A 14,668-nucleotide genomic window follows, 5' to 3' on the forward strand; every position below is an offset into this window, starting at 1 on the left:
GAGACCTGCGTTCCGATCCCTCTGGAGCTAATGGTGTCCAGTAGCCTAAGAAGCAGAGCCTATCACTGAAGTAGGTCTGCTTCTCTCTCCTCAGTCCCACGGCGCAGGGAGCCTGTTGCCAGCAGGACTCCCTGAAAATAAAAAACCTAACAAAATTCTTTATTATAGAGAAACTCAGGAGAGCTCCCCTGAAAGCACCCAGTCTCCTCTGGGCACAGGATCTAACTGAGGTCTGGAGGAGGGGCATAGAGGGAGGAGCCAGTGCACACCCATTCTAAAGTTTCTTTATAGTGCCCATGTCTCCTGCGGAGCCCGTCTATTCCCCATGGTCCTTACGGAGTCCCCAGCATCCCTTAGGACGTAAGAGAAATTTCTAGTTACGCCACTGCTCTGCTATCCTGTGTCACTACAAAATTCAGAAAATGGGTCAACCGTGACTGCTAATATACTCTTCTGTATCCTATTATAAAAACCGTGTGTTGTGTAATTTATATTAATTAGTGTAACGGCCCCATTGCAAGTTAAAACAAGCAATATTGCTTTATGTAAACCGTTATGGAGAAGCCCTAACGGTATTATAAATACAATAGAAAATATTCCTAGGATGCAATTGTTCTTTCACACATACTGTTTGCAGCTGTCCACATTTCAGCGCTGGGGCTATAAAAAAACACCAAGAAAAAAGAACGATATCTGAACCATTAGTTTGCTACAACTGCTCGGTAGATTCTCTTGTAGATAGTAATATCTATATATAATGTTATTTAGTCACGATTTCTTTTTCAGGCTGTGTCAGCTGGTTCTGTATGGCTGCTTTATTACAGTTGATCATTTCTTCATCCTTTTACAAATAAGTGATCAAATTTGTCAAATGTTTCCATCTCGTCCGATGTGAGATTAGTTCCTTTGAGCCTAGTGAGTGAAGATAATGACACATAAGAGACAACGTATTTTACAAGTTGCCAGCATTACACCTTGGCGAAACCTCGCTGCGCAGCTCTTTTCTCCATTTGCTAGCAGATTACATTGAATTGGGTTTTTTGTATATACTTTCACACTGTAAAAAAGTGCATGTATCTAGATCCGTGCACAGAATATAGGCACGCTTATTCTACACTTCATATTTCTTATATGCTGAGATTGGCGCTACCTACAGGAGTTATGTTACTTTTGAATTGTAGTAAATGATTGCTGCATCAAAGAAAATTTTGGTGTGGCACACATATGAAAAACTAATTGATGTTCAGTCGGATGCATCACAGGATGCATCCAGCGGTATGTCAGTAGGAACTGCACATGTTGTGCTGCAGGAGAAATAAGTGTGCGAGCCACGCCCACGTTTTCCGTCACTATGGGGGCATACCCTCCAACATGACCCACACCACTAGGTACAAAATGCTCTGTTACTGGACTTCCCTTGTAATGTATTATTGCGATCACCTGTGAAGAAACATCTTTCTTATCATTCAACTAGTTCAACACAGGTGATGGATGTGAGGATACGGATTCTCTGATCACTCATGTAAACAGTTTAGTAAAGTGGCAAATGTCCTTTATTGTAAATATACACACACGGTACACAATAACATTAACAATTGCAAGCCAGGATGGTATCTTACTTACTAAGTCCCCACAGTAGTTTAGAATTAGTCTCCTGAGGTTACCTGCCCGCACTAGTTCTGTGTCTCCTGGCCTGGAATGGGATCCGGACTGAAAGTCGACAGTAACTAGGTCGACAATGTCTAGGTCGACCACTATTGGTCGACAGTAACTAGGTCGACAGGGTGTCTAGGTCGACAGGGTCTTTAGGTCGACATGTTCTAGGTCGACAGGTCAAAAGGTCGACATGAGTTTGTCACAATTTTTGTCTTTTTTTGAACCTTTTCATACTTAACGATCCACATGGACTATGATTGGAATGGTAATCTGTGCCGAGCGAAGCGGTAGCGGAGCGAAGGCACCATGCCCGAAGCATGGCGAGCAAAGCGAGCCATGCGAGGGGACGCGGTGCACTAATTGGGGTTCCCGGTCACTCTACGAAGAAAACGACACCAAAATAACATTAAAAACTCATGTCGACCTTTTGACCTGTCGACCTAGAACATGTCGACCTAAAGACCCTGTCGACCTAGACACCCTGTCGACCTAGTTACTGTCGACCAATAGTGGTCGACCTAGACATTGTCGACCTAGTTACTGTCGACTTTCAATACCACACCCCCTGGAATACCAGCTCACACAGCGTGCTGCACCACGGAATTTCGCCACTGATGGCACCGCAATGCCTAGTCAGCGTCTGCACTTCAGAGGTACATCCACTCTCTCTGACCCTTCCTTGCAGAACTCTCCCTCTCACCAGAAGAGCCCACTCCTCTTGTTATACCCTCCCCTGTCTATTCATCACACAAGCTGGTCAGTCAGGAGGTCACAGAGGAGTGGAGACGAGGTGTCTGGGCTCCTGTACACAATGGGGTGTATAGGATCAGATTACCTGCAGCTCCATACATAACCTGTTTACTACATAACCTACTCATCCTAATCACATCTGATTGTACAGCTAGGGGACTTACATTACAATGAACTGATTTAACTATGTTACTAACACTCTGGCATACAATTACACACATTGCACACAGTATAACCAAATAAACTACATATTCCTAATATAACAGATAAAATATAACTGTACAATATAATAACAACATAATAAAATACAATATTGCCTAGCATATAACTAATAACATATCGGCAATTAGTGAATTCCATGGTTAGGACCAGGGCTAGGAAAGTAACCGCATGTATTTTACGACTGTGCGACACGACGCGCTGGCTGTGTCGTCACAATGGAAATCATAAATTAAGAGGGAAGTCCAGGAACAGAGCATTTTGTACCTAGTGGGGTGGGTCATGTTGAAGCGTCTGTGGGGGCATGGTCAGCGCTCTGTGAGCTACTGGCCATGCCCCCAGTCCCTTTTGTCCCTGTGAATACATGCTGTGTGCATGCGCACAGCGTGTAAGGGACTGACCTGTGAAATCGGGAGGTATGAAGCAGTAATGTTGCACTGAACACCAGTGCCACCACCTATGAAATGTGAACACGGCTGACATGCGGTGAGTAAGAAATGTTTGTGTTTCTTTCACTGACCTCATACAGAAAAACAGGGTGTGGTATTATCAAACAAAAAAACAGATGATCTTTCTTGCGCTTATACTAGATAGCAGCCTTTAATCCCACAAGAGAAACCTTCACCGTGGTTTCAACATATCACAAAACACAGAAAGTGTGAGAAAAAGTGGCGCAACTAGACACTTCTAGAGACGTTGATAAGAATTGCTTACACACTGGTGGTTTTAAATGCAGTGAATAACGATACACCTTCCATACGTATGAATACTAGAAAGATAATAAAAGGACATAAAACATAGTGTAATCCAATTAAATCAGATGGTGTATCTTTTATTCGTTACTGGTCCCACTCACATGGCATAGATGGTATATTTGCATGTAGAAACCATATACTTTGTATATAACTGCTTCCACTTCACGGAGATACAGGACGTATAGACTCCAATAAGCACTTAAAATAAGAAAATAGGAATAGTGCAATACCGTCTGTGTATAGGTAAAAAACTGATATTTTAATAGAAACATAGGTTAAAAAACGGCATAAAACAGAGAGATGTTGCATGGATATCAGGGGCTATAGGAGACAGCAGCCAGCAGGCATAGATGTATAGTCACCACCATGCTGTTCATGCTGGACTGACGGGAGCTTTGGAGGATATATCTGACAGCGTGGGGGTATTCCCAAATAACCGGGATTGGTGGTGACACACACGTTTTTTAGAGCATAGGGGCAATATACAGAGGGGTACTAGTCAACACAGTCTGGTGAGGCATGTGTTATAGGAACATGATGGGGACATCAAATGTTTAAAAGTGCAGGGGGTAGAACACATTAAACCCACCATCAGAGGAGGGGATAGATTCAATGTATTATGTAAACAGGAAGATTTTTGGATCTATACTTTGGGTACCCTATTCCCCAAGGGTCTTAATGACTGTATAGAGATGAATAATATATAAGTGGGATTATTTATTCATCTCTATTTATCTATTCCATTATCCTGTCCTATACCATCTATACCATTTACCATGTGTATTATGGTTACTATTCATGATTAAGTATGTTTTTTAAAAATTGGGATTATGTACGTATTATATACGTTGTGTACTCTCTCTATATTTATGATTAATTCATGGCAAAATAATTGATTGAGAAGGGGGATTCGAACCTGGGTCTCTATAGTCTAGTATTGTTTTCCGTCTTAAGCATTCGTGTGGTGAGCCACACAGATTAATGATACTGCGAATGCGCTGGATGATATATTTTACATGCATTTAGGCTTATCATGTTCTCTCCGTGATGCCACATTATTATACTTATCTTTTCAAAAAGATTGTTACATGTTTTGTGCGTTTAAATCAGACTTAATTAGTCTGTTATAAGGTTTTTATTACATTGTTGTTTTTTCTTGTATGTATAAATTTAAGTATGCTTGAAACTGTTGGAAACCATAATGATTAGAAACACCTGTTATGCACCTGTTACTCCAATTGCAATTATGGTGAGGAAAAATGCTGATAGGCTGCCAATCACCTTAAATAGTGCAACTCTTGTGCCTCAAAATTACCTTCTGATGAAACCGACTTGCCCTACATCGGAGAAACGCGTTAAGGATAAGGGACGTTAACCGCATCACTGTGAGCCCTGACTACTGCACCTTACAGCCGCAGCGCTGATCCAGCACTTTTACCACCACCTCCAGTTACCAGCTCCAGCCGTGGTGTGGGTTCCCCCCTCTCCCTTGCTGGGACGTTGTCCGCATCTGACCGCCGCGTCCGTGTTACCGCATCGCCCAGGAGCTCTGGAAGCGGACCACCACTCTCTTCATCTGCAGCGGTGAGATACCACACTGTCGGATTGCGGAGGGGGGTTGTAGCCCACCCACTTGCTGTGGGAGGAATCGGTTACCTTCTTATTGCATTGCTACAAATGTTACTTATTTTTCAAGAGGATCAAGTGGACCTGCTACGGTTCTATTGCTTTGCTCATTAGTTATCACCTGCTTGGTGGGACATTGAACATTACCTCTCTCAGCTACATTGAGAACGTTCTCTTTCCCACAATCATTTGGGATTATAAGCATATATCATTGCTAGTTCAGTGGTTTCCTTTTGTGCGGTTTCATTCATTCATGTTTTAAATTATCAGTATAAATACATTTTAAGTGTTTTATCCAATAATAAATTGGTATATATTCTCTATGCGCTCTCTTTTGTTTAATTAATTTTAGACAGATTAGCTCCTCAGCCAGTCTGGTCTAGCTGTATTCCTCAGCTGGTAGCTAGTCTGGTCCAGCAGCATCTCTTCAGCCGGTAGCCAGTCCAGTCCAGCTGTATTCCTCAGCCGGTAGCCAGTCCGGTCCAGCAGCATCTCTTCAGCTGGTAGCCAGTCCGGTCCAGCTATATTCCTCAGCCGGTAGCCAGTCCGGCCCAGCAGCATCTCTTCAGCCAGTAGCCAGTCCGGTCCAGCTGTATTCCTCAGCCGGTAGATAGTCCGGCCCAGCATCATCTCTTCAGCTGGTAGCTTATCTGGCCCAGCAGCATCTCTTCAGCCGGTAGCCAGTCCAGTCCAGCTGTATTCCTCATCCGGTAGCCAGTCCGGTCCAGCAGCATCTCTTCAGCTGGTAGCCAGTCCGGTGCAGCTGTATTCCTCAGCCGGTAGCAAGTCCGGTCCAGCAGCATCTCTTCAGCCAGTAGCCAGTCCGGTCTAGCTGTATTCCTCAGCTGGTAGCTAGTCCGGTCCAGCATCATCTCTTCAGCTGGTAGCCAGTCCGGTCCAGCTGTATTCTTCAACCGGTAGCCAATCTGGCCCAGCTTTCTTCAGCCTTTAACCAGTCCGGTACATTACCACTGCGTGGTTCATTACCTTGAACTCATATAAAAGGCAGTTCTCACTGCTACCCAAATTCCATGCAAAAGACCTATATTCAGCCTCCTCAACTCCAGCTCCAAGCCTCAGACCCTGGACGTCAGTCATCACCTGATCCAAGTAACCTTGTGCACAAAACCGTGACAAATAATAGTCATGAGGTAGTAACAATATGTTACTGATGATACAATTATTACCTTCTAATATTTTAAGCCAGTGTTTCACAATTCCAGTCCTAAGGGTCCCAAAACAGTGCAGGTGTTACAGATCTCCTCAGTATTACTAGTGAAATAATTAGTTCCACCAGTGGATCTTTTATGAGAAATGTGACAGTCATTAAGGAACATACCTCTGCACTAACTAGGAGGTATTACTGGTAGGAAATTCAAACAATGCGCACTGAGGTTCATGTACTAATGCACGGGGTGTGCTGCAAAATCTTAGGGGGTGTCCTCTCCCCTTCTATGGAAGGCAACAATAAATGGGTGATGATGCACTCAGCCCCTTAGTGAATTGTATTTTTGTTTTATTAAGCAATCAGACCCGTGCAACCATCATACTGTATGTTGTGTGACGTAAGGAGCAGGGGCCAGAGAGGGAAGGAGGGTGTGAGAGGTGCAGAGGTGAGAGAGTGAATGAGAGTTGTAGGGGTGACAGAGGGAGGAAGGAGTGAGAAGTGCAGGGGTGGCAGAGGGAAGGAGAGGTGTAGGAGCGACAGAGGGCAGGAGGAAGTGAGAGGAGCAGGGTCCGGAGAGGGAAGGAGTGTGTGAGAGGTGCAGAGGTGAAAGAGGGAAAGAATAGTGTAGGGGTGAGAGTGGGAAGGAGGGCGTGAGAGGTGCAGGGGTGAGAGAGGGACAGAGGTGTAAGAGTGATAAAGGGAGTGAGAGGGAAGGAGAGGTACAGGGCTGACAGGGGGAAGAAGAGAGCGTGAGGTGCAGGGGTAACAGAGGGAAGGAGAGGTTTTGGAGTGACAGAGGGAAGGAGGGAGTGAGAGGGAAGGAGTGTAAGAAGGAAGGAGAGGTGTAGGAGCGACAGAGGGAAGGAGAGATGTAGGAGCGATAAAGGGAAGGAGAGAGTGAGAGGGAAGGAGAGGTGCAGGGGTGGGAGAGGGAAAGAGAGAGTGAGAGGTGCAGGGTTGGGAGAGGGAAGCAGAGGTGTAGGAGCGACAGAGAGAAGGAGTGAGTGAGAGGTGTAGGGGTGGGAGAGGTAAGGAATGAGTAAGACCTAGACGTGATAGAGGTAATGACTGAGTGAGATGAGAGAGGGAAGGAGGGTGTGAGATGTTTAGGGTGAGAGAGGGAAGGAGGGTGTGAGATGTTTAGGTGAGAGAGGGAAGGAGGGAGTGAGAGGTGTAGGGGGGAAGGAAGGAAGGGTTAAAGAGTGATAGAGTGTAGGAGAGGTGCAGGGTAAGTAAGGGAAAGAGGAAGTAAGAGGAGCAGGAGAGACATGTAGGATAATAAGGAAAGGGGAAATAAAACATATATGGGAAAGAGGTGGATGGGGGAGGTAGGGAACACAGGGCCTAATTCAGATCTGATCGTAGATGTGCTAAATGTAGCACATCTACGATCATTTTCTCAGACATGCGGGGGAACATGTCTGGCTCTGGCTGCCCCCCTCCCCCGCACAGGTACAAAAGTATCGCACGGCGTTGATACTTTTGTACCTGGCGAGAAGCTCCCTACCAGCACAGCTCCTGCGTGCTGGCAGGTCGCTACTTGCCGTGTCCTGGGTCACAGCAGCTGCATGTGACATAACGCAGCCGCTACGGCCCGCACCCCAGCGGTCCGTACACGCCTCCGTTATCCGAACCGTGCCCCACCAACGGCGTTCTAACGCCGTTGGTATGCCCCCTCCCGCCCTGCGAAAGCCTCTGCCTGTCATTCAGGCAGAGGCGATCGCAGCACTCAGATGCCTTTAGCATCTTGCTGGGCTCCCAGAGTGCGCACTCCACAAAAAAATTCAGATAGGTGTACTTCAGACTCCCGAGTATCCTATTGAGTTTTCCATACCTTAACTTCTAAATTTCCACTTCGACCACTGCTTTACAGGGGGAAGCGGTTACCATACCGCTAGTCGGGATCCCGGACGTCACAATGCCGACGTCAGAATCCCGAATAGTGGTGAAATACCACCGCCGGAATCCCGGAGCCACAGGCTTTTCTTACTCTATGGGTGTCCACGACACCCATAGAGGGAGAATAAATCCTGTGGCGAGCGCAGCAAGCCCGGAAGAGACTTACCCATGCTGGCATACCAGTAGCCGGGATCTCGCTGTCGGTATACTGATCCCGGCCGTCGGCTTTACATACTGATCCCTTTACAGGCTGTGCTACTGTACATAAATGACAGAAGACGAGTGGTCGCTATGATCAACTTTTCCACTTTATCTCTCTAGAAGATTTGATAAATCTCCCCCCTCTCCCACTGAAAGCAACTCAAACCCGCATTTACTGTATGTCGGATGAAGAATCCAGAAAGAACTATTAACATCATGAGATAGAAAAATGAAAAGGGCAAGAAAAACAAGAAGGGGGGGGGGGGGGGGGTATGAATACGGACCATATGTGCCACATCTCAGTAGGATTACTTGTGCTTAATCAATTAACTAATTAATTGGGAGGTCATTAAAATATATATATTGGTACTATGGGGGTTATTCAGTACAGATTGAAGATTCTGTTAATCTGCAATCCGTTTTTTCATATGCTGGGGGCCTCCCATTGCAGGGCAAGGATGTCCAGCATGCAGAATGGCCTGCCCCTGCTGACCCGCCGCCACAACGCTCACTCACCGCACCCCGCCCCGCAAACACCTCTGCCTGTCAATCAGGCAGAGTCATTCTCAGCCAATGCGATCACATCGCATTCAGCGGCCGCACAAGCGCAGGACGGTACCTGCACGTGCGCACTGCCGCTGCTGCCGGGGATATTGTGGCTGCCACCTGAATAACCCCCTATTTGTGGATTTGACACAATTTGTTATTTGCTGTTTATTCCTTACTGGGTGTCCATTTTAAGCACATGGGCCGCGATGTAATGAACTCCGAATTCGGGTGCCGTGCGGGATGCCGGCCGGACTCGGATGTTTTTTAATGTGGCAATCATTTACAAGATATGGTTTAGCCAAATAAAATGATTGCTCTTTTTAAAAAAAGTCTGAGTTCGGCCGGCATCCCGCACAGCCGCCGAAGTTTGACTTCATTACATCCCGCTAATTGAATATGTTTTCCTGAACCATAGATAGAGTGGGGAGCGTTGAATGAATCCATTGCTGAAGGATGCACATTTTAGATAAAACTGAGATAATGGGCGGCATTCAATTGTTTTGCACGCCCGATCTCCCGTCTGAAGTGACGGGAGATAACAGGACGCAATTCAGTTGTTTGTTTTTTGCACTGATCATGCCCATATAGGTGGGCTTTAGCAGTGTAAAGCAGCTAAACCCGACCAAACTTCTGGGCGCGATCGCGAAAAGTGCCATTTGGGCATCCACACAGGTCACTTTTCCACATTACAGCTCGCCACCCCCCGGGGGCTGCGAGCTGAAATACATACGCGGACAGCCATCGTACCCGAACAGAGCAACAATTGAATAGCTCTGTTGGGTGCTATCTAGTGGCTCCAAGCGGACAAAACATTTGAATTCCACCCAATGAGTAATATTGTTTTACTGTACATCCAGGAGCTATAGTATCGTCTATGGGAAAATGTCCTAAGATCACCATTTAGTAAATCTCCAATCATATATGTTTTGATGCTTTCCCACAACTTATTATTTTGTAACATTTATATAAACAGCTTAATCTTTCACACCCCAATCATTGCAAAAGAGGAACTAACAACATACACATACGGAAATAATTGTGACATGAAAGATTCATTTATTCAGGTTACAAAATAATAACAGTTGCGGTCACATATTTAGCCAGAAGATACCTTGTAAGATGCTGGCCTCTAGTATGATTTGTTTAAAGATGTTATTAAGAAACATCCAACATGTATGAAATGTATTTAATATAAGCTTACTGTATATATTCCTTTTAGTAAGTATTTGGTTCCTGGAACTCAACATCACAGAGCATTGAAACAGGATCTGAGGACTGGTGGTTCTGATAACAATTCACAGTAACCTGACTAAGGCCCTCATTCCGAGTTGTTCACTCGCAAGCTGCTTTTAGCAGCATTGCACACGCTAAGCCGCCGCTGCGATCAGTTCAGTCAGTTTCGTTCCTGGTTTGACGTCACAAACATACCCAGCGTTCGCCCAGGCACTCCCCCGTTTCTCCAGCCACTCCCGCGTTTTTCCCAGAAACGGCAGCGTTTTTTCACACACACCCATAAAATGGCCAGTTTCCGCCCAGAAACACCCACTTCCTGTCAATCACACTCCGATCACCAGAACGAAGAAAAAACCTTGTAATGCCGTGAGTAAAATACCAAACTTCTTAGCAAATTTACTAGGCGCAGTCGCAGTGCGAACATTGCGCATGCGCAATTAGCGGAAAATCGCTGCGATGCGAAGAAAATTACCGAGCGAACAACTCGGAATGAGGGCCTAAGCTAATATTACTGCACACTGGGGGTAATTCCAAGTTGATCGCAGCAGGATTTTTGATAGCAATTGGGCAAAACCATGTGCACTGCAGGGGAGGCAGATATAACATGTGCAGAGAGAGATAGATTTGGGTGTGGTGTGTTCAATCTGCAATCTAATTTGCAGTGTAAAAATAAAGCAGCCAGTATTTACCCTGCACAGAAACAAAATAACCCACCCAAATCTAACTCTTTCTGCACATGTTATATCTGCCTCCCCTGCAGTGCACATGGTTTTGCCCAATTGCTATCAAAAATCCTGCTGCGATCAACTTGGAATTACCCCCACAGTGCACAGTAAACAGGAAGTTTGTATTACATCTTCAGCAACATCAAAAATTGGGTAACATTACTCTGTAATACCAATGCTTATGGATTGCTGAATAAGATTGAGATCCTAGAGGTCACACAGAGGGGTACATTTACTAACATTCGTAATTTCCGAAAATAGGTCAAAGTTCAATCACGAATGACATCGACAGTGTAAAACTGCAACTTTTTGAATTTATTACGATGGATTTACTAAGCTGTCGTATTCGTGTTTTTCTTTTCTTCCGATGTCGATGTCATTCGTTTTTTTTTACCTAATTTTACGGCAGTGATTAGCAAAACACTGCCGTTTTTTTTTACAATCAATCTCGGCCGGATCTGTGTGATCCGTGCTGGGGTTCTTTTTTTTTATTATTTTTAATTAAACAATGTAAAATCCCCCAAAAAAATGCGTGGGGTCCCCCCTCCTAAGCATAACCAGCCTCGGGCTCTTTGAGCCGATCCTGGTTGCAGAAATATGGGGAAAAAAATGACAGGGGTTCCCCCATATTTAAGCAACCAGCATCGGGCTCTGCGCCTGGTCCTGGTCCCAAAAATACGGGGGACAAAAAGAGTAGGGGTCCCCCGTATTTTTAAAACCAGCACCGGGCTCCACTAGCTGGACAGATAATGCCACAGCCGGGGGTCACTTTTATATAGTGCCCTGCGGCCGTGGCATCAAAAATCCAACTAGTCACCCCTGGCCGGGGTACCCTGGGGGAGTGGGAACCCCTTCAATCAAGGGGTCCCCCCCCCCCAGCCACCCAAGGGCCAGGGGTGAAGCCCGAGGCTGTCCCCCCCCATCCAATGGGCTGCGGATGGGAGGGCTGATAGCCTTTGTTGTAAAATAAAAGATATTGTTTTTAGTAGCAGTACTACAAGTCCCAGCAAGCCTCCCCCGCATGCTGGTACTTGGAGAACCACAAGTACCAGCATGCGGCGGAAAAACGGGCCCGCTGGTACCTGTAGTACTACCACTAAAAAAATACCCAAAAAAACACAAGACACACACACCGTGAAAGTATAATTTTATTACATACATACACACATACATACATACTTACCTTATGTTCCCACGCAGGTCGGTCCTCTTCTCCAGTAGAATCCAAGGGGTACCTGTTGAATAAATTCTACTCACGAGATCCAGGGGTCCAGGCTCCTCGGCAAATCCAGGGATAATCCACGTACTTGAATAAAACAAAAAAACGGTTGCCCGACCACGAACTGAAAGGTGACCCATGTTTGCACATGGGTCACCTTCCCACGAATGCCAGAAACCCACTTTGCCTTCTGGCTAAGTGGGTTTCTTCAGCCAATCAGGGAGTGCCACGTTGTAGCACTCTCCTGATCAGCTGTGTGCTGCTGTCTTCACTGACAGGCAGCACGCGGCAGTGTTACAATGTAGCGCCTATGCGCTACATTGTAACCAATGATGGGAACTTTCTGCTCAGCGGTGACGTCACTTTAGGTCAACCGCAGGGCAGAAAGTTCCCATCATTGGTTACAATGTAGCGCATAGGCGCTACATTGTAACACTGCCGTGTGCTGCCTGTCAGTGAGGACAGCAGCACACAGCTGATCAGGAGAGTGCTACAACGTGGCACTCCCTGATTGGCTGAAGAAACCCACTTAGCCAGAAGGCAAAGTGGGTTTCTGGCATTCGTGGAAAGGTGACCCATGTGCAAACATGGGTCACCTTTCAGTTCGTGGTCGGGCAACCGTTTTTTTGTTTTATTCAAGTACGTGGATTATCCCTGGATTTGCCGAGGAGCCTGGACCCCTGGATCTCGTGAGTAGAATTTATTCAACAGGTACCCCTTGGATTCTACTGGAGAAGAGGACCGACCTGCGTGGGTACTTAAGGTAAGTATGTATGTATGTGTGTATGTATGTAATAAAATTATACTTTCACGGTGTGTGTGTCTTGTGTTTTTTTGGAATTTTTTTAGTGGTAGTACTACAGGTACCAGCGGGCCCGTTTTTCCGCCGCATGCTGGTACTTGTGGTTCTCCAAGTACCAGCATGCGGGGGAGGCTTGCTGGGACTTGTAGTACTGCTACTAAAAACAATATCTTTTATTTTACAACAAAGGCTATCAGCCCTCCCATCCGCAGCCCATTGGATGGGGGGGACAGCCTCGGGCTTCACCCCTGGCCCTTGGGTGGCTGGGGGGGGACCCCTTGATTGAAGGGGTTCCCACTCCCCCAGGGTACCCCGGCCAGGGGTGACTAGTTGGATTTTTGATGCCACGGCCGCAGGGCGCTGTATAAAAGTGACCCCCGGCTGTGGCATTATCTGTCCAGCTAGTGGAGCCCGGTGCTGGTTTTAAAAATACGGGGGACCCCTACTCTTTTTGTCCCCCGTATTTTTGGGACCAGGACCAGGCGCAGAGCCCGATGCTGGTTGCTTAAATATGGGGGAACCCCTGTCATTTTTTTCACCATATTTCTGCAACCAGGATCGGCTCAAAGAGCCCGAGGCTGGTTATGCTTAGGAGGGGGGACCCCACGCAATTTTTTTTAAAAAAATAAGCACTTTCCCACCCCTTCCCACTGATATACATGCACGGATCTCATGGATCCGTGCATGCCTATCCAATCACGAATAAAAAAAAAAGTTCTGTTTTTTTTTAGCACTTTTTTACGAGTTGAAATTTTTCACGGCAGTGTTTGTTCTTTTTTGGCTTTGCACTTCTTAGTAAATGACCGAGATTCATACTTAAACAGCCGCGTTTTGACCGATGGTGTATTCATTCGTAATTTTTTACCTGAACTTGCAAAAAATTACGAATGCCCTCATCACTGCCGTGATTAGTGTTTAGTAAATGACCGAGATTAACCGAGATGACACTTTGAAGAAAAAACGGCATCTCGGTCAAAATCGGGAGCTTAGTAAATATACCCCAGAGTGCTGTGAACGATCTAGTGGGGACATGAAGCGGGTATGGTTCATTAGGTCGACATGCATTGGATCGACCACGTTTGGTCGACATGGTCATTAGGTTGACATGTGCTAGGTCAACTTGGAAAAAGGTTGACATGAGTTTTTTTACTTATTTTGGGTGTCGTTTTCTTCGAAAAGTGACGTGGAACCCCAATTAGTGCACTGCTTCGCTCGTCATGCTTTGGGCACGGAGCCTCGCTGCGCTCGGCACAGGTTACCATTCCCAGTTGTAGTCCACGTGGATCGTTAAGTATGACCAAGGTCAAAAAAATGAAAAAAAATTGTGAAAAACTCATGTCAACCTTTTTCCATGTCGACCTAGTACATGCCGACCTAATGACCATGTCGACCCTAGTGATCACATCGCCCTAATGCATGTCGACCAAATGTGGTCGACCCAATGTATGTCGACCTAACTCATGTCGACCCAACGACCGCCATCCACATGAAGCAGGTTATATTATAGCTGGTCAGTGACATGCCTGAAACAGATTTCAAAATCACATGAGTGTTTGTCTTTCTTTACAGGGAACCAAACTTCTCTGCAAACCTGGATTTGCTCATTCAGTGTCTGCTGAGTGTTTGTTCAGCTTAATGCAGTTGTTCCCAAACTGTGTGCAGTGTCTCCCTGGGGTGCCTCGGGATACTTGTAGGGGTGCCTTGGATTGGTGGTCCAGGACAAATTAAAATAAGATTTTACTTACCGATAAATCTATTTCTCGTAGTCCGTAGTGGATGCTGGGGACTCCGTCAGGACCATGGGGATTAGCGGCTCCGCAGGAGACAGGGCACAAAAACAAAGCTTTAGGATCAGGTGGTGTGCAC

At 46.0% G+C, this 14,668-nt stretch overlaps 1 protein-coding gene across 5 annotated transcripts in view; it reads right to left on the reverse strand.

Moving 5' to 3' along the window:
• Positions 1-299: 299 nt before the first annotated feature.
• The window catches only part of NOD2 (nucleotide binding oligomerization domain containing 2), a 275,792-nt gene continuing 261,423 nt past the window's right edge, over positions 300-14,668 (reverse strand). For all 5 annotated transcript variants that reach the window (XM_063945323.1, XM_063945319.1, XM_063945321.1 and 2 more), the window contains one exon: positions 300-912. In XM_063945323.1, coding sequence (XP_063801393.1) covers positions 837-912 — 76 coding nt within the window. In that variant the 3' untranslated portion in view covers positions 300-836. The remainder of the gene's footprint in view (positions 913-14,668) is intronic.

Source organism: Pseudophryne corroboree, chromosome 11 (assembly GCF_028390025.1).
Source record: "Pseudophryne corroboree isolate aPseCor3 chromosome 11, aPseCor3.hap2, whole genome shotgun sequence".
Classification (NCBI taxonomy): Eukaryota; Metazoa; Chordata; class Amphibia; order Anura; family Myobatrachidae; genus Pseudophryne; species Pseudophryne corroboree.